The 23,407-nt window shown below is 43.4% G+C and overlaps 2 protein-coding genes across 3 annotated transcripts in view; one reads left to right on the forward strand and one right to left on the reverse strand.

The window, feature by feature from the left end:
* rasal1a (RAS protein activator like 1a (GAP1 like)) overlaps nt 1-23,407 on the reverse strand; it is a 301,463-nt gene that overhangs the window by 171,510 nt on the left and 106,546 nt on the right. For both annotated transcript variants that reach the window (XM_085961524.1, XM_085961525.1), the window contains exons 6-7: nt 9,989-10,070; nt 3,710-3,850 (exon numbers count right to left, since the gene is read on the reverse strand). In XM_085961524.1, coding sequence (XP_085817650.1) covers nt 3,710-3,850; nt 9,989-10,070 — 223 coding nt within the window. The remainder of the gene's footprint in view (nt 1-3,709; nt 3,851-9,988; nt 10,071-23,407) is intronic.
* Nucleotides 16,124-23,161, forward strand: LOC147104307 (uncharacterized). The gene is made up of 2 exons (XM_085962136.1): nt 16,124-17,192; nt 22,768-23,161. Exons 1-2 carry the CDS (start codon nt 16,207-16,209, stop codon nt 22,793-22,795), a joined length of 1,014 nt encoding a protein of 337 aa, XP_085818262.1. The 5' UTR covers nt 16,124-16,206; the 3' UTR covers nt 22,796-23,161.

Genomic DNA, 23,407 nt, shown 5'->3' on the forward strand with positions numbered 1-23,407 from the left:
ACACTTCAACAGAGCTTTATCCCATTGATCGGAGCTGGATTCAAATTCTGTTCCCAGAGTTGAAAGGATAATTCGCTAACCACTGCTCCACCCAATCCCTGAGGAAATATATATTTATCTAATCCAGTGAAATTCACCCAGACCTTTTGCCAGATCATCACTCATTGTGCTGTACGCTACAAGAGAAACTGGAGTGAAGTTTGGTTTTTTATTCCTTATTGTTTCTCCCTAGTCGCCCCAAAAAGGAGATGGTGGGTCATCTTCTTAATTTTGATACAACTGAGTGGCTTGCTCGACCACTTCAGAATTTAGTTAAGAGTCAAGTAATATAATCACTACACTACCATACACCTTGGCTGTGCCAATTTCTAAAGCTTGCTCTCTTTACATAAAGAAACAATCCTGACCAAATTTAAATCCAAATAGCTGGTTAAGCACTGAAATGCCATTCCACTTGCTTCATCTTAACAACTGGCGCTGATATAGAACCCAATCCACATCATGGCACTAATTGAAACTGGCCACTTATCTACTTGATGGTACCAGTCTGAACTTCCAGCTCAACAAATACATACCAATAATTGGATACCGCATAGAGATTGAGAGATTGAGTAGAATGGGTCTATGCTCTCTGGAAACGTATAAAATTCTTAGAGGGCTTGACAGTGTAGATACTGAGAAGTTGGTTCCCCTGGCTTGAGAGTCTAGAACTAGGAGTCATAGTCTCAGGATAAGGGGTTGGCCATTTAGGACTGAGATGAGGAGAAATTTCTTCACTTAGAGGGTTGTGAATCTTTGGAATTCTCTACCCCAGAGGGCTGTGAATGCTCAGTTGATGAATATATTCAAGACTGAGATCGATAGATTTTCGGGCACTAAGGGAACCAACAGATATGGAGATCAGGCGGGAAAGTGGAGTTGATGTAGAAGTTCAGCCATGATCTTATTGAATGGCGGAGCAGGCTCGATGGGTCGTAGGGCCTACTTCTGCTCCTATTTCTTACGTGCTTACAAGCAGGGTCGAATAGGCCACACACACACTGAGAGCTCCGGTTTCCTCCAAAACCTCAGAGCACCACGTATATTATATGACTCATCATTTGCACGACGTAAGCCTGTGCACGCTCACCAGCAAGAGTTTCAGGGGAAATCCTATCCTACTATGTGGCCAGCACAACTCTGACCATTGTAAGCAGCATTGTTCAATGTGCCTTACTTGCACAAGCTAGGAGAACATAGCAAAATGAGATGGTTCTAATGGCTGGAACAAGGAATGTGCAACCTAACCTGCATATCAAGTTTACCCCCAAAAAATTAATGTTAATCCCTCATGGTGTAAAATCAATGCTTTTTGAAGGGTGCTCACTTCCCTGATATCTTTGGGGAGAGAAAAGTGTAATAAGAATGATTATTCTCCCAGGATTAAGCAGTGTCCTGCAACATGGTAATGCAACTGTCTCACTGTTACTAAATGCTCAAAGGATTGAACAGGGAGTAAAGCTCCAGTAATACCCAGAACACTGCTTAGATAGGAGGCATGATTCTACTTCTCGTTCCAGAATGAAGTTATTACGTAATTTAAAAATTCGCTGGAAAAGCATAAACGAACACATCAGCAACGTTATAGTCATAATCGCAATGATCGGCTTTCAGCCAAATGTTTTTTTTCTGATAGATTTACATCCGCAATAATCATGGTATTTAAAAAAACAGAATACAGAGGTATGCAGCTGTATCCCTTGCCAGGGATCTTTTAAATAATAGACATTTTCTATTATTGGCCCAGAAATTCAGGTCCCAACGCGTGAGTGCACATTGGGTACTCACGCGTAGGCCCAACGAAAGTGCCGGTTTCATGCATGCACTGTTCCCCTGAAAGAAGGGGTTGACAGGTGGAACGCGTGCACTGGAGAGGCAGCGTGTGCGCATCGAACTTACCCTCCCAGAAAAACCTGGAAAAAAAATGTAAGTCTCCAGCAGTTACACTTTTAAAAAGCAGGCGCAAGGCCTGCTTTTAACAAGGTAAGTGGCGAATTAATTAAAATTAAAACATTTTTTCCACAGGTTTATTATTTTTTAATACTTTAAAGAAAGGTAAGTTTATTTTTAGCCCCATTAGAAAATGTAATTAATTTTTTCAAAAATTTAAATTATTGTTTAAAATAGTTATTTCATGTAATTTATAGTTATTTTAAAAATGTGATTTAAAAAAAAAATTATTTGAAGTTTTAGTGATGTTTTGGGGCTTATAGTATTTATAGGTTTGACAGCTCTTCCTGTCAAACTTATGAATGAAGCATTCCCTGCTAACATTGGCTCTCCATGGCCCAGGGGACGCATCAAACTAACTGCGCCCCTGGGATACGCAAGCGCTGCGCGCCGGCAGTTGGAGGAGGCCCAGGATCGGAATCCCACGCGGGCCCACAGCTCAACGGCCGGCGCGCTCGGTAAGTGCAGGTCGGGGGCTTGCACCCGTGGGAAGCCCCCGACCCGAATTTCTGGGCCATTATTTTACCTGCAGATGAAAAGAGGTTAAAACATTCTTACTTATCTACCGATTTACTGTATATCACCTAACTCGGGAGAGGTGGACTATATGCTGAAACTGATCCTCTAAACAGTGACTGTGCGTTACCACAACTTTGGGAGAGGCACGATCAATCTCTGTAACATATTGCGGCAATGGCACACATTGCAACATATTGTTGGACTGCACTAGGTGTGCTCCCCCTCTACAGAAGCAAATATCCGTACTAATACTTAAGTAAATAGAAACACACACATCCTTTATACAACGCTACTGTTGATATTTCGCAATACTTTCACTGTGCGAAGGCAACCCGTAGCGACTGATGTGACGGAATGTTATAAAACTTGCGGACCTGGCTAACCTCAACACACTTGTGGCCTTAAGTTAATCGCATACTATACAGCTGGGTCGTTTGTTTTATAAATACAAGATTACATTGGTGGCCACAGGTCATCCACTACACTTCCCTCATTACGTTCTCTGCTGACATCGATATGTGAACAGTTGGATGTAACTGCCAGGTACATGGACCATGGACCATGTACAGCAGGCACCTCAAAGCACTGGGGAGGTACCACCAACGCTGCCTCCGCAAGATCCTGCAAATCCATTGGCAGGATAGGCGCACCAATGTCAGTGTTCTTGCTCAGGCCAACATCCCCAGCATTGAAGCTTTGACCATGCTCGATCAGCTCCGATGGACGGGTCACATTGTCCGCATGCCCGATACGAGACTCCCAAAACAAGCGCTCTACTCGGAGCTCCGGCACGGCAAGAGAGCCCCAGGTGAGCAGAGGAAATGCTTCAAGGACACCCTCAAAGCCTCCTTGAAAAAGTGTAACATCCCCACCAACACCTGGGAATCCCTGGCCGAAGACCGCACAAAGTGGAGGAGAAGCATCTGGGAAGGCGCCGGACACCTTGAGTCTCTTCGCCGGGAGCAAGCGGAAGCGAAGCGCAGGCAGCGCAAGGAGCGCACGTCAACTCAAGCACCCCACCCACCCGCCCCTTCAACCACCGTCTGCCCCACCTGTGACAGAGACTGTAGGTCCCGCATTGGACTCATCAGTCACCTGAGAACTCATTTTTAATGTGGAAGCAAGTCATCCTCGGTTCCGAGGGACTGCCTAAGAAGAGAAGAAGAAGAAGTAACTGCCAGGTCAAACAGTGGGAACTCACCTTTCCCAGAAAATCATTCTTTCCCACCATATCCCAGTCCCAGACTTCCACAGTGAATGTCATTCCTTCTGTTGGCAAGCCATCTTCCAGTTCAAACTCAAACACTTCATTCCAGTGAGGAAAACGAGTCTTCTTTATAGTCTAGAATTTTGAAAGAGTTATCAAGTCTTAAAAGTATAAATCAAAGATGAATTCAAAATATGTCATTTTTCTGGAGCAAATTTAACAACCAGATATCAAACATTTTATGCAGAAGTTAAATAATAACAGGCTTAATCATGTGCAGGAGTAATTCGTTCTTTAAAAAGCACAAGTAGAAACTAAAACAAAGATCTCACTAACCAATAAACTACATCATCCCTGAACCTCCGAAATGAACAGTTCTTAAATGTAAAAATGCTCTTTATTGATTTTTTTCTCTCTGTCGCTCTTTTCTTCAGGCTCACTTATTCTAAATCACTCACACTTTTCCCTTTATTTTACTGTATCATACTTCCTTTCTTTTTTTTGGTTCCTGGGATGTGGGCGTCGCTGGCAAGGCCAGCATTTATTGCCCATCCCTAATTGCCTTTGAGAAGGTGGTGGTGAGCCGCCTTCTTGAACGGCTGCAGTCCGTGTGGTGAAGGTACTGTCATAGTGCTGTTAGGGAGGAAGTTCCAGGATTTTGACCCAGCAACGATCAAGGAACGGCGATATATTTCCAAGTCAGGATGGTGTGTGACTTGGAGGGGAACTTGGAGGTGGTGATGTTCCCATGCGCTTGCTGCCTTTGTCCTTCTAAGTGGTAGAGGTCACGGGTTTGGGAGGTGCTGTCAAAGAAGCCTTATGCCCATGAAACCCTGTGCTGTTCCTGCTATTTCCCAGCCCTGTCTCTACAAGGATAGCTAACCTGTCATCCTTTTTTCCCATCCTAGTCTCTTGTCATTGTTATTTTATTTATACTCTTTTCGATTGATTCAAAGGTTTTTTTAAACCTACTATAAAATTTTAAAATGTTTAACTTGCCTCCATTCTTCTGATGCTGGGCTAAAACATCCATTATTAGGAGCAATTTTTTCAAAAAAGGTTCTAACTGGCTATAAGTGAGTTTTAAAGTCTGTTTTTTGCAATCAGTCATTAGCCCAGATTCTCAAGAATGAGTTCTTCACATTGTAGATTGGAAAGTGTGTCCACGTCAGAAACGGGTGCTGCCAGTGGTTAACGTCACAAAGGCTTCACATAAAAAGAGTGGCAGCCAAGTAAACTCGGCCAAACCAGAGCTGGACTAAGAATTCTTGGGGCCCTGGACACCAAGAATATTGGAGGACCCTCGGCATCCCCCACACAAACCCCCTCCCCCATCCATTAACATAAGAACACAAGAAATAGGAGCAGGAGTGTTTCAAAATTTGCAGATGACACAAAACTTCGAAGTGTGGTAAAGAGTGAGGAAGATAGTAATAAGCTTCAAGAGGACATATACAGGCTGGTGGAATGGGTGGACACATGGCAGATCAAATTCAACACAGAGAAGTGTGAGGTAATACATTTTGGTAGGAAGAATGAGGAGAGACAATACAAGCTAAATGGTACAATTTTAAAGGGGGTACAAGACGAGAGAGACCAGGGGTGCTTATGCACAAATCTCTGAAGGTGGCAGGACAGGTTAACAAAGCAGTTAATAAAGCATATGGGATCCTGGGTTTTATAAATAGAGGCATAGAGCTGGATTTTGATACTGGAGGCGTGTAGGAGGCGGGACTACAACTTTTGGGGTTGTTGTCCCGCCTCCATCGAGTTGTGGCCAACCCACGCGATTTTCACTTGATTGACCTTGTTGAGCCCGCCCAGCTTTGAAACTGGCATGGAGGCGGGTTGGGGGCGGGATGGGTTCGTGCCCCCCGATTTCACGATTTTAACCCCCCACACACCTCCAATCCCGCCTCCACGGCCCAATGAAAATCCTGCCCATAGAGTACAAAAGCCAGGAAGTTATGCTAAACTGATATAAAACACTAGTTCAGCCCCAGCTGGAGTATTGTGGTCAATTCTGGGCACCACACTTTAGGAAGGACGTGATGGCTTTGGAGAGGGTGCAGAAGAGATTTACTAGAATGGTTCCAGGGATGAGGGAACGCAGTTATGTGGATAGACTGGAGAAGCTGGTGTTGTTCTCCTTAGAGCAGAGAAGGCTAAGAGGAGATTTGATGGAGGTGTTTAAAATCATGAAGGGTTTAGTTAGAGTAAATAAAGAGAAACTCTTTCCAATGGCTGAAGGGTCGATAACCAGAGGGCACAGATTTAAGCTGATTGGCAAAAGAACCAGAGGCGACTTGAGGAAAACTTTTTTTACGTAACGAGTGGTTAGGATTTGGAATGCACTGCCTGATAGGGTGGTGGATACAGAGTCAATAGCAGCTTTCAAAAGGGAATTGGATAAATACTTGAAGGAGAAATAACTGCAGGGATATGGGGAAAGAGCGGGGGAGTGGGACTAACTGGATTGCTCTTCGAAAGAGCCGGCGCAGACTCGATGGGCCGAATGGCCTCCTTCTGTGCTCTACTATTCTATGAGTCTATGATTCTATGAGTAGGCCATATGGCCCCTCGAGCCAGCTCCGCCATTCAATATCATGGCTGAACTTCTACATCAACTCCACTTTCCCGCCCTATCCCCATCCACGAACTAGTAAAGCACAAACAAGTGGGTAAAATGCATGATGAAATAGGCACATAGACTATTTACACACTACATTAATAATAAAGCAAATCATATCATAATACACTATGCTTAAATGAAACCGATTCTACAGTTTTTATGCATCATGGTGAGTTTTACCAGAGGCCCCACATTTGGCTAGAACAGAGTCCATTGGCTCGTGTGTTAAACCAGCCCTGGTGATCGCAGTCAATTAATAATTAGGGAGCATGTTACAATTGGATTATAATGTATCTGGAGATCACTGTACTATAGATACAATGACACACAGACAGTCAGATAGAGGCAGCCCAGTAATGAGTCCCTCAGATTTCATGAAAAGTTATTGAACTGGACTAATGCCAGTCCATATGGAGGTCAGTCTGAGTGGATCACATTTAAACTCTTTCAGGTAAATAATTGACAGCTAGGTTGTCTCTTGTCAGTTCCTTTCATCTGTTCTCTCATCATTTTGCCTTTTTTTATATCCTTCCTTTTAAAATGTACATTTACATATTAGTTAATGTTTAATTACTAAACAGTAATGATGAATTGGGATGCATTTTTCAAAGTTTGGCCGTAAAATAAAGGGGTTAAATCCTTCACTAAAACAGAGAAATTTCAGACAAATGTATTTTCATACCCATCATCCCGCAGTGCAATTTCAAAGCCTAAGATTTTAAAGAGTACACTCTTTAATAATGTGGTATTAAACAGTTGATTAAAGTAATATTTAAGTAGCTGTTTAGTTGTGATACGAGAATAGTTTCTAAACTCCGATGTATTGTTTGATCATGCTATAATTGTTGCCAAACACAGGTCTTCAAAGCTGAACACACGATCCTGGTGAGGTTCAGTTTATGCTTTGACTTCAACGGAAAGCAGGGAGAAGGAATTTGTGGAATCAAATCAATTTACAGTAAATACAGGTCACGTTAATAGTTCAATAAGCAAAGTCAAATTATGTTGTGGTACTAAAACGGGAGTCAAATGTGGTAAGTCAAAGCAGCTTTTGTGTGCATGTCAAACACAACCAGACTGCTGCCTCCCATGTCAAACTCGGAATGAAGGAAGTAGTGCATTTCAGAACTGGTTTAATCACTATATAGGACAGGTCTGAGTTATGAACGTTAAATTCTCAATGTGTCTCATTTCTTGCAATTATATTTAGAAATTAAATCTTTTACTTCTGACAGAATATTCATTTGTTATATGTGCAAGCCATAGTTTGCAGGAAATATTATGATAATGCCAAACATCTTGGCAAAATTTATTACGGAAGTTAAATTATAATGTGATTTGGATCAATTGGTGTAGACAATCCGAGTAACATGCTCACAATGCAAGACTTTCATAGGAAATGAAGGAACACTGAGGACGAAGCTGGCTCAGAAATGATTGGAATTATGTGTTGTTGAACCACTATTATATTAACTAGTTGATTAATCCATGTTTCAATCAGTGTTCTCACTGATTGACCATCATTGCACAGTTAAAATTGGTCGTAGCCTTGAGATATTTCAGCTGCTCACAGAATGCATCTATCAGAATTCCAGGTTTCCAGTAATTTGATTGCAAACATCTTTTACCAATTTGCGAATGAGATTCTACAGTTTAAATTGTTCAATTTCTGGGCCAGAGAGGTTGATTGGCATTGCATTAACAATTATCACGTGGTTGAAAAGGTACTTATGCTGTTAATGACCCGACTTAACTTTCTGTGGCGAGTTTAATGGGGAATTAATGTGCAAATCCAGCAAGTTCTTAGAAATAACGGGGCGGCTAAGGATGAGATGCTGTTTGTGCCAAGCAAATAGCGGAGCGACGTAAATCGACCAGCAGGTTCTGCAGATTCGCAACACATGGTGTATCATTAAATCCCCTGAACTTGCTGGTCGATTTGCACATTAATAACGGTGTGTGTCGTTAACACACCATTATTTTTCTAGCAAGATCCGGCCCATTACATTTTGGCAGGCTATTCCACCATAATGGCATCACAGCAAAACAGGCAATAAAATCTTGAGCATATTTCCTTTTGTATATTAGTCAGCAAGTTATAATACATTTAAAATTGAAGTATAATGCAAAATGAGGCCAGATAAACTAAGCTCATTAGTAATTTACTTTTCATTCGCTTTGTGAAATGTAATTCTCCACATTTATCTAACATTCAAATGCAAGCAAAGTTCTTTTTCAGTGGATTCATCCAGAGGAATATTCTGAAACAAATGGGTATAAATGGATCAAATCTATTGATTTATAACACAAGAGCAGGCATCCAGTGTGGGATGCCTTAATGTTAATCTGCACACCATTATTTCCATAATTTATTTGGTCACAGGGACTTTGACTAATTTCCTACTGCTTCTCACTCCCACAGCTACTGATCTGACAACTCCCAGAACATTAAGCATTAATAATGTTACAGAATTAGCAAACATTCTCACTTCATGACTCATTTGAGGTCCTAAAAATATACATTTTAGCGTCATAGGCTCAGTACTATTGGGGAGTCATCCCTACATTAGCTATTTGTCACCTTGGGTAAAAGTCAAGTGAGAAGCAAAGCCTCCTTGCATTTTTAGGACAATATTTTTCTGTAATATTTTCCTTCAGATCCTATTTAGAGAATTTTAGCGGTAGCAAACTCCATTGGAAAGGAATAGAAGTCAGCTCCTGTAAAGTCACAAGGTGTATTGAAGAACGTACTGTGCTCAGACTATCCCCCATTAAATTTAAAGTAGTGACTTAGTAACATACTAACTAAAGTAGTATTTCTTTTATATTTTTCCCTCACCAGTTTTCCTCCCAGAAGTCTTTGGCTATTTGCTGGGCTGTAGTTTCACAGGCACTGGTCACCTTGCTGGACCTCATTCAAGTGTCCACTATTCACTGACATGACATACCAGACGTTGACAAGCTATCATGGGGGGGCCAACGCAGCCAAGTCCCATCCTGGTCCTACGTGATGACTACAAACACAAACATACAGATGCACACACACACACGCTCACACACTTGCAGTAGGGTCACTGATTAACAATAAGGTGTAAGAATCCTCACTGACATACCCCTTCCTAACCCAGGACACAGAGGCCGATTGCTGCACTCCAGCTGCTAATTTAGGACACACCTACAGGTAAAATTGGGACATTTATGGTTTGAGTGGCAGGCTATACCCACTGAGCCAAAAATGGAGCCTGCACGCTTGTTTTCAAAAATACTTTGTAGCATATTTGTGGTATTAATGTACTACTCAATATTCCAGTGTTGAACATGGTATTATTCCCACACACTCATTTTTGCTCATCAGTTCCCCTTATAGATGGGATAAATTCTGCTAATAGTTCTGACGAAGGGTCATCGACCTGAAACGTTAATTCTGTTTCTCTCTCCACAATTGCTGAGTATTTCCAGCATTTTCTGTTTTTATTTCAGATTTCCAGCATCCGCAGTATTTTGCTTTTGTATTGAGATCAATTGTGTTTTCAACTCTTAAATGCCGAGTGCCGTCAATGTAAATGTAAAAATAGCTTGCTCAGCGTCAGCCACATCTCCAGAAATAAACAGGACAGAAAATACAAGGATGAGCGACTTACGGCTGTTTCTGTAGTTTTGTTGTTAAATACCACTCTTGCAAATGGATCTGATGTGCCAGAAATGTCTCTTGGTGCGAGGTCTCTAGGGAGATAATAAAGAATAAAAAGTCCATGATATTTCCTTAAATCACAGCTGAGTGTGAAGTTATTAAATTACTGTCTGAGCACAGGGTTGTCGTACAGCTAATTAGCGATGATAAGCTGATAAGAGTAAATCCATCATGAAAATCTCAGCAACAACGTAGTACCTAATGGGGCCGGAATTCTTCTCTAATTTTAGTCAAAAAGTAGATTGAGTTTCACTGTGATTTGCAACAGTCCCCAATGTTTGCAGGGCGACGGGGAATGGGTGGGGGAGTGGGACTAGCCGAAGTGCTCTTGCAGAGAGCCAGCACGGGCTCGATGGGCCGAACGGCCTCCTTCTGTGCTGTAACCATTCTATGATTCTAAAATGGATGCTTCTTTTGGAATTCCTCTTGCTTTCAGGGAGTTGGAAGACAAGGAGGAGAGAACGAGCTGTAAGGTTGTGAGAGGGATTGGCGTGGATGAGGAGCAGAGAACGAGCTGTAAGGTTGTGAGAGGGATTGGCGTGGATGAGGAGCAGAGAACGAGCTGTAAGGTTGTGAGAGGGATTGGCGTGGATGAGGAGCAGAGAACGAGCTGTAAGGTTGTGAGAGGGATTGGCGTGGATGAGGAGCACATGTGGAAAATGCAACACTTTGTCGTCAAAGGATTAAAAAGGAGGGCTGGCCAATCGAAGGTGTGGGTGTGACAGAGTGCATTGTTTAAAGGGAGGAGGATAAGCAGTGAGGCACAGGGAGAGCAATTATGCCCAAAAATGCCAAATAAATTATTATTTATTGTTCCCAGAACTGCTTCCAGCAATCCCTTTAAGGGATGCTGGTTCTGGCCATTTCTCGCTCTGTGTGGTGAAGGGGTTCAGCATTCAGCGAGTGCCACGCTTAACTGCATCAAAATGGCATTGGGTCCTAACAACTTCAGAGGACCCGAATTCGCATTGAATATTGAGACCCCCACCTGTTTCTAACAGGAGCACTGACTATCTAAGTTGAGGCCTACTCAACAGTGGCTACACTTCAAAAGTATTTAATTGGCTGGGATTTCCTGAGGTTGTGATAGGCGTTATATAAATGCAAGTCTTTCTTTCTATCTTTCTTTACCCCAAGATAGCAGTGGGCAGCCCTGGGTGGGAAGTCAGCGGTAAGTTTATTATTGTCGTTCCTGCTGAAAAACAAAGAGGTCGGGAGACCAAAATCAGGGCCTATATGCCTCCAGATACGGTTGTCTAGCACACATCACATTCAACAGCAATGCGATGCCAATTTCACCAGTGTTGAAAGAATTCAGGGTAGATGCTGAGAGCTTGTTTCCCCTGGCTGGAGTGTCTAGAACTAGGGGGCACAGTCTCAGGATAAGGGGTAGGCCATTTAAGACCGAGATGAGGAGGAATTTCTTCACACAGAGGGTTGTGAATCTTTGGAATTCTCTACCCCAGAGGGCTGTGGATGCTCAGTCGTTGAGCATATTCAAGACTGAGGTGGATAGATTTTTGGACTCTAGGGGAATCAAGGCATATGGAGAGCGGGTGGGAAAGTGGAGTTGAGGTTGATGATCAGCCATGATCTTATTGAATGGTGGAGCAGGCTCGAGGGGCCGTATGGCCTACTCCTGCTCTTATTTCTTATGTTCTTTCAAACCAGAGCCTGAGATGGTTTTTGTTTCTCTATGAAGAGAAACAAAATTTCTACTTCCATCCAAAGAAATATTAAGTCACAAAATAACTGAAAATAAGCTGCGTGGTGTCCTTCTGATAGCAGGTGTTGGCGCAGTGTTTGGCTTGGCACAGCTGGAGCACGCATCTATAATCAATGTGTGTTTGCTCCTCTGCTGCTGCATTCCCCAACACAGTCACACTGCTGTGAGGAGGCAGTCCTGGACCACTATTATTGGGTGCCTCTTCTGGGCTTTCCAGGTATCTGAAATTTAAGTACTGAGGAAGGGTGGAGTTTTCAAGGTTATGAAAGGAACTGACAAAGTGGCCTAGGGCTAATTGCTTACTATGGCAAAGGGTTCAAATACAAGCTAGTCAAGTTAAAACGAGAATGCTGGGAGTAAAGGAGGAAGCTAGAATTTTTTTTCATCCGGAAAGGTGTTAGAATTGTGAGTTTTAAAATGAATGCCATTGTGAGCGGGATAATATAAATGGGCTCAAGAGACAATTGAATGCATTTCCAGAGACAGAAGGATTGAGGAATTTAGTGAGAAGGTGAGTAGGTGGCGTATGAAAAAGAGGCAGGCTCGCTGGGCCCAATCGCATGTCCTGTCCTTGAAAATTCCTATGTTGTCTTTGTTCGCAAGTCCTGGGACTGCAGCAGTTGTGTGGGGCAGGAGTCCCATGGAGATAAAAAGGATTCATGACTTAATAGAAAAAGTTTTTGCAGATGCTTTGGTTTCTTGAGAATTCATGTTACTGCGAAACCTACTGATAGGTCTCAAAGTTTCTACAGCTACAGTTAAAAAATATAATACCATAGAATCATAGAATCTTGCAGCACAGAGGAGGCCATTCGGCCCGTCCTGCCTGTGCCAGCTCTTTGAAGAGCTGTCCAATTTAATCCCACCCCCCCAGCTTTTTCTCCATAACTCTGGAAGTAATATCTGAACAGTGACTAAACTCTGAAAGTACTTCTCCTGGTACAGATTCAAAGACAGATAAATGTCAAATTGTGGTGTGGCAGAAAAGCATCATTTGACTTTCAGCAGATATCAGGGGACAGAGATCCCGCCGACACACTCATGGGATGCTGTGACTGGCATTTAAACTCCTGTCAATTTTGTGACCTTTTCACTGTTGAGTGTGCTTATTTATAACCATAATAATATCTAAATAAGTTCTAGTGGTAAACAAAACAGGCATAACCCTTCGACTGCCAGCAGGTTCAGGGAAACTCCAGTTTTCCTGGGCTGACTGATCTTGTTTGTTTGTAGCTCGTAAACCATGACACTAATGAAATGTAATACAATGGCAATAAGTTACTCAAACACCAGAAATAGTTTTGTTACTGCCATCATTCCAGTTTTACAATCATTCTAAAGTTCAGATTCCAAAGTAAGGCTCACAGCCGAACCTGAGTAAACATTACTACAGCACTAAAAGCATTCATTGTTGGCTTACTCAGCAAACATTAAAGAGGCGCTGTCCATATTCAGGGGAAACATTAGCCAGAAACCTTTCGGCAAAAGACAGTCACCTGGAATCTCCTGATCGCCGTCGATTTTTCACCAACGCTACAGCAGAGGATCGGAAGAACACCCCAGATTGAGAGAACCGCCATGGAAATTCTACCCCAATGCCTTTTTACAAGTTAAAATAGACCAGCAAACCTTTCCCTTCCCCTTTCTCTCTTCTCAGTTCTTTGGCCCCAAATATCCTGGAGTCAGAGAGAATGGAAAGCCCAATTTCCACCCTGGGGAGGCCAGGAACCTGTTTGCACTGCGATTCCGCCCCATTTAGACCCAGCGGGTGGGGGGCGGGGGGCTGGTCAGTGGGCTGTGGTATAGCTGTGGTATTCTGGCAAACTGAAATTCAGGTGTTGCAATAATGACAGGTGAAAACAATAACTTATTTAACCAGTTCTCTGATATTTGACTCTTTCTTTGATTGATCCTCTGTGGGTGCAGTTTCTTTGTTGATTTTGACTTTTCTTTCCTCCTTTCACTTGTCACTCAAATATCCTTTGGCATGTTTCATTCATTTGGCAGCACAAACTTTACAGATAAAATCAGTTACTATGAGTGTGTATAAGACAAAGGATGTTCTGTTTAAATTATCGTCAGTCAAGTTTCAGTGTAAAGCCATCAAACAAACTGCTGCATTTTCAATACTGATTGAATGTAGATGAAGATGATTCATTCAATCAGTATTAAAAATGCAGCATTCTGATTTTTTTGCTTTATACCAAAAGTTGACTGATGATAATTTAAACATTCTTGAGAATACTCTTGATCACACACTCAAATACATGATGGACTGTGAGTCGCAATAACGAGTTTCCCATTGCTGCCTGAGTTTGGGCAGTGATTTCTGAAAACTCCAAAAGGTCAGGTGAATAAGGAAGTAGTTCAAACAATAGCAGGAACTGTGATCAGATAATAAATCTACTTTGTGAAAATTCGGTTTAGTGTGATACAGGTAAAGCTAATGGTTTGTTCCAATCTCTGATTGTGCGTTACCAATACTGCTGTTACTATTAGCACAATTAAACACAGGACAACACTGTGGCCTAGAAATTCGGTATGGCCCCGCCAGGTCTTTTGCGCCCGAAAATTTGCGCCCGCCAGGATTCCCGTAGTGCCCGCCTAAAATTCAGTTGCGACGGGCCAAGACGGCGGCGGGCGCTATTGCAGGGTTCGGCCGCCTCGCTAGGGGCGATGAATGTCACTTTCAGGCGTCCAGCACCCGCTGCGGCACCCGATGCGGTGCGGCAGGCTGGGGTACTGCAGGCCTCCTCCTTCTCTTAAGGAGGAGCTGCCTGCAGCCGTCAGATCACCGGTGGATTCCCCCGGCAAATGAGCCCGGCACCACGGAGAAGTGCCGGGCTCGCGGGACTCAGACATCAATGCCGCGGGGGGGGGGTGCAGGAGTCCGGGGAGGGAGGTGCGGGCAGGCGGCCGGCCGCCGCTCCACCTTTATGCGCCGGCCTTTTGGAGCTGCAAGACCCCGTTTCACAAACGCTGTTTGCGGCTGCCACGGGCGAGGCGGCCGCAACTGAATTTGGCCATCGGGCCGGAATAGCATTGCAACCGGGGCGCTGCGCACACCGATGACGTCATCGGTGCCGGCGCGGCGCTACCGGCTAACGCTGATGTTAGGGTCCATCTGAATTTCGGGCGATAAAAAACTTCAGGCGCAAACCACTTTATAGCCAATAAGTGGGCGCAAACGCGACTGAATTTCACAGGACTTTTCCCCACTGGCCTAGCACTTCTCTGCAGACGGAGTAAAAACACCAAGCTTCATAGTACTTCCTAATCCACTCGGTACCATTGGGACATAATCCAACTGCAACAAGTTGCCTAATTGCCCACTGAGTGCTATGACCAGATTAACGCACGGGCCTATGGGGGATCATGCCCAGGGTCGCTAGACAAATATGGCTAGGGTTAAACTCAGCATGACACAGAAAAACTGCATCAAACCACCGGATCAGCGTCAGTTAAGCAAAGTGTTTTGTGATATGATTTGCTTTGTTATTAATGCAGTGTGTAAACATTCTATGATCCTATATCTTCACGCATTTGATGGATGGGGAGGAGGGTTGTGCGAGGAAGTGGGGGGAATGTCAAGGGCCCCCCCGAATGTTCTTGGAGCCCAGGCCACCAAACATTCTCAAATAACAACAGAAAATGCTGGAAATACTCAGCAGGTCAGGCAGCGTCTGTGGCGAGAGAAACAGAGTTAACGTTTCAGGTCGGTGATAGATGCTGAGCATTTCCAGCATTTTCTGTTTCTATTTCAGATTTCCAGCATCCGCAGTATTCTGCTTTTGCCCCAAGAATTCTTAATCGGGTTTTGCCCAAATCCACTAAGTGTAGGAAACTCTGTTAGAGTTCTGTATTAGCCTGTCAAAATTTCAATGTTGTTATTTTAACAACAATCTTCATTCAAATTTCTGATGTAAGGTCACCGACCTGAAGCATTAACTCTTTCTCTCTCCGCAGATGCTGCCTGACCTGTTGAGTGTTTGCAGCATTTTCTGTTTTTATTTCATTAAAAGCCAATTTCAGATGAAATTACTCAAAAAGCTTTAATTACTTTAACTTTAACTCTGAAGTTAAGGTCTTGTAGATTTACAAGGTTTTTTTTCCCTAACAACTCATTTAATTAGAAGAAGATTAACAAGTACGCCCCTGCCTGGAAAATGGAATTAGCTGTGTTATCATCTGAGCTCCTCACTTTGAGCTCTTCGGCAGTCTGTTTATTAGAGCTATATGAGAAGCAATTTGGCAAGAGTTTAAGTGTCAGCTGTGGCTCAGTGGGTAGCACTCTCTAGGTGGGAGGGGCTAGGAGTGAACCAGGTGTTACTGGTTGCCTAATTGCAGCAGAGAGTTGGAGTGAGTTTGTAAAAAGTTGGTGGTGGGTTTTGGGGTTTTTGTTTTCAGGTTTTAGGGCCTTTTTGGCCCACAAAAACAGCCAGATGGCTGCTGAGGGGTCCGGCGTGCCGGGCCCCTCAGAGGACAGTGTTCCCAAGAGGAATTTAATTAGGGAAGAAACTGTGGTTGGAAGGGAAAGAAAAAGGCCCAAAGATTTGGGCCGGGACCCCAGGAGGTTTGGAAAAGAAAACACGGTGGTGGTTCAGTGCGAGGATAAGGAGATACGAGCTTGGGATATTATCCAAGTGGTACATGAGGACTGTGGTGAGGGAAGCTGCTTTGCCTGCCGACCAAAGCCGAATGTTGGGTTTGAGGTGACGGACAGTGGCCGAGAGGAGGTGGAAAGACTTTTACTCAGTCTGAAAGTTGGCGATAAGTTCTTGGAAATATCTCTGCTATATTTGGAAGAGGTGGTGGTCTCATTCTTAAACTTGCCAGTTTATATTGAGGACGAAGTGCTAATCAAAAAGTTGGAGTCGTGGGACATTAAAATTTGCTCAGCAATAAAGAGGAGGTACTATCCAGGAACACGGGTAGCAGATGGAACCCGTTACGTAAAGGTGCGGTTCCCAGAGGGGAGGAGGTCATTGCCGTACAGCATGAAATTCGAGACACTGGAAGGAGTGCAGTACTTTCGAGTACTACATAATAACCAAGTGAAGGTTTGCTATTATTGTCTTGGACACGACCATCTTGTAAGAAACTGTCCAGACTTGTACTGTTATAATTGCGGCGAGTCTGGACACATCACTCGGAGCTGCAAGGCGGCGAGCTGTGGGGTGTGTCACAAAGGCCCCACCTGCTGTGAGTGTGAGGCAGAAGGGAGCTCTATGAGTGATGAGGAGATGGGAGAAGGAGCAGGAGATGTGAGTGGAATGGCCGGAGGAGCGGAGCAGTCGGAGGACACAGCTGGTAAATTGAAGGAGAAAAGAGCGCAGGAAGAGGCAGAAAATTGCAGAGCAGAGAACAGGATGGAGATGGTGGAAAACACACCAAGTACAGTGGAAAAGAACAAAGGCAGCAGCCGGCAGTAAGTGTCGAGTGCAGACTCGAGCCTTAATATGGTTCAGCTCTCCCTAAAGAAGCTGGTGTCCGCGGGGGGGGAGGAGGCGGGAGCGGGGTGTGTGGTAAATGTAAGTACTCCAAAGAAAGATGGGGAGTCGGACATCTCAGTGAGCAGGCGGGGGCAAGACAAGGAGAGGGTGCAAGAGGCAGGAGCCTTAAAGGGGCAGCAGGACAGGATTGGCGAGACAAAGACACCAGAAGGGAACAATATAGGTGCGCCATTGTCCCATAGAGAGAAGGATCAGGGAGCAAAGGTCAGAGGTGGAGATGAGGTCGAAGGGAGCGGCACTGTTGGAGAAACCGCGATAGCAGGAAGACTCTCTATGGGAGATGATGTATCTGACGGGGAGCAGGATTATGTATCTGATGGGGAGCAGGCACAGAGGGTTGCAGAAGAGCTTGAGAGTGAGGAATTAGAGGGGGACAGAGACATGGAAGTCGGGGGTGGGGTGGCATCATGTGGAAAGGGAAATGTTAGTGAGGGGCAGAAGGAGGGAGAAAGGGCAGCTCCTGGGCCCAAACTTAATGCAAGGAAGAGGCTGAAACAGCAGGGAAGGTTCAAACAGGAGGTGAAAAAGAGTCGGAGGCTGCAGGAAAAAGCAACAGCTGGCCGAAAAGTTGGGAAGGAGTATGTGAGGAGGGATGGGCCAGAGATTAAATGATGGGGAGATTATCAGGCATACTTCCCTTCTTTGGAGCCATGATTACATTGGTCTCGATTAATATGAACGGACTGAGGGGTGAGAAGAAATTGCAGCAGTTGTTGCAGGGTTTTAAAGGTACGGACTTGTTGTGTCTGCAAGAAACCTTTTGGGATGAGGATATCCTAGAAAGAGTTCAGAAGGTTTGGAAGGGAGAGGTGTTTGCAAGTTGTGCAAACAATAACCGTAGAGGGGTGGCTGTTTTGGTAAGTCCGTCCATAAAAGAGAACGTTGCCTTGGTGGACAAGGACACTGAGGGGAGATTTTTATGGCTAAGGGTAAAAATGGAGGGATTTAATTGCGATCCCTTTAATTATCTATGCACCGAACGACCATTGCAAGCGTCGCGAGTTTTTTCGGGTGTTATTCACTGAAGCGGCAGAGGTGGAAAATCCTTGTATAGTGGGGGATTTTAATGTATTTTTATCTCAGATGGACATTTCAGCCCAGATGACCTTTGAGGATGATAACTCCAGAGGGATGATTGTAAAAATGATGGCAAATTTAAATTTGAGAGACTTATGGAGGGACCGGAACCCCATAAAAAGGGAGTTCTCCAGATCAGGTTGGGTGGGTGATGTTTTAAAACAGAGCCGAATAGATTTTGTGTTAATGCGGGAAGGGTTAAGTTCTGAGGTGATGGAGATTTATTATAAAAATTATTTTTTAGTGATCACTCGGCTTTGGTTCTTAGAATTAGGAACAGCAGAGTTAAGATCGGTTCAGGGGTATGGATTTTAAACAATCAATACCTGAAAGAAATTGCTTATAAAGAAGGAATTATAAATATAATAAAGAATGCTCGGAAGGAACCTTTGCTCTTGAAAGAAAGAAGAGTTTGGTGGGACAATTTCAAATATGAGGTAAAAGTTTTTTCGGTACGTTATGGGAAAAAGAGGGCGGCAGCTAACCGGCGTTGAGAAAAGACTATAAACAAAAGGTTTACGGATGTCTGTAAAGCAGTTGACGGAATGGATAAGGGAGCGGAGACTAAGTTCCGGGTGCTAAAGGAAGAGTGAGAATTATTGCAAGCTGAAAAATGCAAGGGGGCCATTCTCTGTGCAAAGGCTAGAGATGCATTGGAGGGCAAAAGATGCACTAGATATTTTCTAGAGCAAGAGAAGCTGCGACAGAGATTATCGTTAATTGAAGAGTTGAAGGTTGGGGAGAAGATCATTCTTGAAAGTGGGGAGATTTTAGAGGCGGCTAGCAGCTTTTATCAAGAGTTATATACTAAAGAAGACATTTCCAATTTGGCGATGGAGAAGGTTACTGCTTTTATTGAAGAGGGTTTAAAGGAGGATGAGAGAAGCATGTGTGACAAAGAAGTAGGATTAGTGAAAATAAAAGTAGCAATAAGTGGAATGAAGGGGGGGGCAAAGCCCAGGGTCCGATGGACTAAGTGCAGAATTTTATAAAGAATTTTGCGAGATTTTAAGTCCATTGCTCTCAGAAGTTTTTAAGGAAATTAAAATTGAGGGAAGCCTGGCCCCATCTATGAGGAGAGGTATCATAAGCTTAGCTTATATAAAAATAAAGGGGATAGACGGGATCTAAAGAATTGGAAGCCCATCACATTATTAAATGTGGATTATAAGATCTTGGCGAGGGTTATGGCAAATCGTTTGAAGGAGGTGTTACCGCAGATAGTTTGGCCCTCTCAGTCCTATGGAGTCATAGGCCGGGACATCGCAGATTCTGTGGTCTCAATCCGGGATGCGATAGAGCTCATGGAAGAGAGTGGGAGGGAGGCTTATGTATTAAAGATAGAGCAAGAGAAAGCCTTTGATAGGGTCTCTCATGAGTTTTTATTGAAGGTTTTGGAAGCATTTGGTTTCAAGGAAAATTTAATTCAGTGGATAAGGATTTTTTATTCAAACATATTTAGCTGTGTTAAATGTAATGGTTTTTTATCCAAGTATTTTCCGATACAGAGATCAGTGAGACAGGGTTGTCCCCTGTCCCCATTGTTGTACACATTGGTAGCAGAACCACTAGGTTACATGATGCGAAAGAAACAAGGTGTAGTTGGGATTGTGGTCCCCAGTTCTGGGCTGGTGTCGGTGATACACTAATATGCAGATGACACAACCTTAACATTGAGAAATGGGGAGTCAGTGAGGAAAGCTATGGATGTAGTGGAGGAATATTGTAGAGCTTCAGGAGCCAGAGTGAATTATAGTAAGTCCCAATGCCTGGTTGCAGGGAGGGGTAGGGAGGAATGTCCCTTTAAGGTGGTGGAGGTTTTGGAAGTTCTGGGGGTGCATATGGGGTGCAAGAAAGACAGGGATGAAGTGGATCGATTAAATTGGGAACCGAAGGTTATGAAAATTAAAAAGATTTTGGGAAGATGGGAAAGAAGGTGGTTGAAAGTGCAAGGAAGAGCGACAGTGGTGTCTGCTCTCCTGCTATCTAAGCTATGGTGCTTATTGACGGTGGAGGATATTTCTGAGTGGGCGGAAAAGTCCACCCGAGAGGCTTGTGTGAGGTTTTTATGGGAAGGGAAACCAGCCTTGGTGGCTTACAATACCATCATTGGATGGAGAAATCAGGGAGGACTCAATTTCCCAGATATTGATTTGAAGAAAAATTCCTTTAGAATCAAATGGGTGAAGATATTTCTTCGGAAGTCAAATACAAGTTTTTGGAAGAGTTGTTTTGAGCATTTTTTTAAACGAAGTGGGATAGGATGGCAGGAGATATTGTACATGGAATACAATAATATGTTTTTGAAATCGATTTAACTTCTCCCTAGGTTTTATAAGGGGGTTGTAGAGACTTGGGCCCAATTTTTAAAAAGTGTGCAGTTTATGCCCAAGGGGGCTGAGGAATTTTTAGAACAGCCCTTATTTTTGAACAGGTGGGTCAACATCGAAGGAGAGGTTTTATTTAATCAAGCTTTTATAAAAGCTGGGATTATATCTGTGAAAGATGTATTATACGAGGTAATTCCAGGTTGGTTGCCGGAAGCGATAGTGAGGGACATGGTGTGGGAGGAGGATCAGGAGGTAGAGGAAAAAGCAATAGGAATCATGTATGAGAAGATTGTGAGGGCAATGCCACAGGATTGGATGAAAGAAATAAATGCAGAAATCTCCAAAGGAAGTAAAATGTGTCCTGCTTTTCCAAGCTTTGTACTGGAGAAAGGGGGAGAGTTGGTCCAATTTGACAACTTTAATGCTCGAGATTTCTATGAGGTATTTAGAGAATGGAGATTCAAGACACCTGCTGGTCAGGAGTTTTGGCAGAGTATATACCCACAGCTGGACTTCAACAGGATTTGGAAGGGAGTGTGGGCGAATTTTAAATGTCCAGAATGGATTGAACTGGATTTCAAATTGGCTCATAACTGGATTTTTACCATGACAGTCTTGTGCAAGATTGGACGAGTGAAGGCGGCAACTTGCCCAGTGTGTGGGACACGGGATGCGACTCTGTCCCATTTACTGGTGTTATGTCCGCAGTTAAATGATTTTAAGTACTATGTTCGACAGTTGTGTGAAGCTTTTTTGCTGGGTGGGGACCGAAGAGTGAGAATGGGAAACCCGTGGGACTCAATTTTGAGATGGGGCTTGCAGGAGAGTCTGCCCGAGTCTAGCGGAGCGGCAATTAATTTAATGTTCAGTTTGGCTAGATTCGTGATTGTGCAAAGAAGGAATGCTCTGTTTTTTAAGGGGAGGAGAATCAATCTAAAAGAGTATTTTAAATATAAGCTAAAAGATCATTATAAGGCTCTGTGGATGTTTTATTCAGAAAGGAATTTAAGGATAGTATTTTACAACCAATTTTTAAAGTACAATCGATTAATATATGTTACAGGAGACAAATTAAACTTCAGGTTTTGATGTTAAAATGTGGTGGCGGAATGGCTGTGCAGAGCGGCGGAATTGATTTGTATTATACAATGAAATGATCAGGATGTTGTAAATGTTCTTAATGTTCAATAAAGTATATTTATGGAAAAAAAAAGTGGGTAGCACACTCGCCTCTGAGTCAGAAGGTTGTGGGTTCATATCCCACTCCAGGGACTTGAACACATAAAGCTAGGTTGACGCTCCAGTGCAGTGCTGAGGGAGTGCTGCACTGTCGGAGGTGCCGTCTTTCAGATGAGACGTTAAACCGAAGCCTTGTATGTTTTCTTAGATGGATGTAAAAGATCCCCCATGGCACTATTTCGAAGAAGAACAGGGGAATTATCCCCGGTGTCCTGGCCAATATTTATCCCTTAACCAACATAACAAAAACAGATTATCTGGTCATTATCACATTGCTGTTTGTGGGACCTTGCTGTGCGCAAATTGGCTGCCGCATTTCCTACATTACAACAGTGACTACACTCCAAAAGTACATCATTGGCTGTAAAGCGCTTTGAGATGTCCAGTGGTCGTGTAAGGTGCTATATAAATGTAAGTCTTTCTTCATTTAGTTTATATAATTGCTTCCTTGAAAGAAACAGTTAAATAGTGCGGAAATCAAAAAAAAAAGCAATACATCATATACTAATTGAAGAACTGTCCTCTCACTGCTGTTAACCATTTGGCATTTGGTTAGACAACGCGAGCTGCCCGATATTAGTAACAAGCACATTGACTCATCCGAGTGAACTCCTTCATCCGTTATGTTAAAAAGATGTTGAACTGTTTGGAGGTGATTTTGGCAATGGAGGCACATTGGAGGCGGGACTGCTGCTTGTCAGGTTTTAGTCCTGCCTCCATCGACTTGTGGCCAACTGAAGTAAGATTTAAAAATGAGTGTAACAGGGCACGTTTAGTAGAACGCAATTGCGCAGCAAAATGTTTAAAGATGAAATGTACTAATTATTCGTATGTTTAATTGCAGAAATGACCATACCAGTTTAGAGAGATGAAATTTACAAAAAGAGACACTGACATAACCCTTTTCTGGAAAAACGAAACTTAGTAGTGGTCAAGAGAGAGAGGGACTCGTTTCTCAGAAATCACATGACCTGATGACTCATTTCCAAGAAATCAGAGGGTCCACAGGCCCCTGCAGTGAAAAGTGAAACTTATGTTATTGGTTACCTTGTAGAAGTTAGACACACCTAGTTAGTGATTAATGTACAGACTTTTAAATCGATTGGACCTCTGGAGTAGGAGGTCTCGGAATGTGTGTATAACTGTGTAAACCTCAAGAGATTCGGTGGAGTCGGAGCCTTGTGTTGGGACGCAAGAGCCACAGCTCCCCAGGCCTGAATAAACCGTTTTTACATCAATTATTGGGTCTGTCTTTCTTACAACAAGCCAGTGTCGTCGACTTTGTATATCACTTAGTCCGCACTTTGGGGGCTTACATCGCTTACATCACCAACCCACACTCTTTTCCCTTGATTGACCTTGTTAAGCCTGCCCAGCTTTTTGACAGATGAATTGTCATCGTTTGACAGCTTTGAGAAGCTGTCAAACACTGACATTCTCTGTTGTTTGGTGAGTTCTTGTACTCAAGGCTCAGCAAACCTATT

This window comes from Somniosus microcephalus, chromosome 19 (genome assembly GCF_052327205.1).
Source record: "Somniosus microcephalus isolate GS21.2 chromosome 19, FLI_Smic_1.0, whole genome shotgun sequence".
Lineage (NCBI taxonomy): Eukaryota > Metazoa > Chordata > Chondrichthyes > Squaliformes > Somniosidae > Somniosus > Somniosus microcephalus.

Coding starts and splice junctions, on each gene's coding strand:
- LOC147104307 (XM_085962136.1), top strand. CDS start 16,207: ATGGCTGCTGAGGGGTCCGGCGTGCCGGGCCCCTCAGAGGACAGTGTT. Junction 17,193..22,767: donor AACAAAGGCAGCAGCCGGCA/GTAAGTGTCGAG, acceptor GTTTAATTGCAG/AAATGACCATACCAGTTTAG.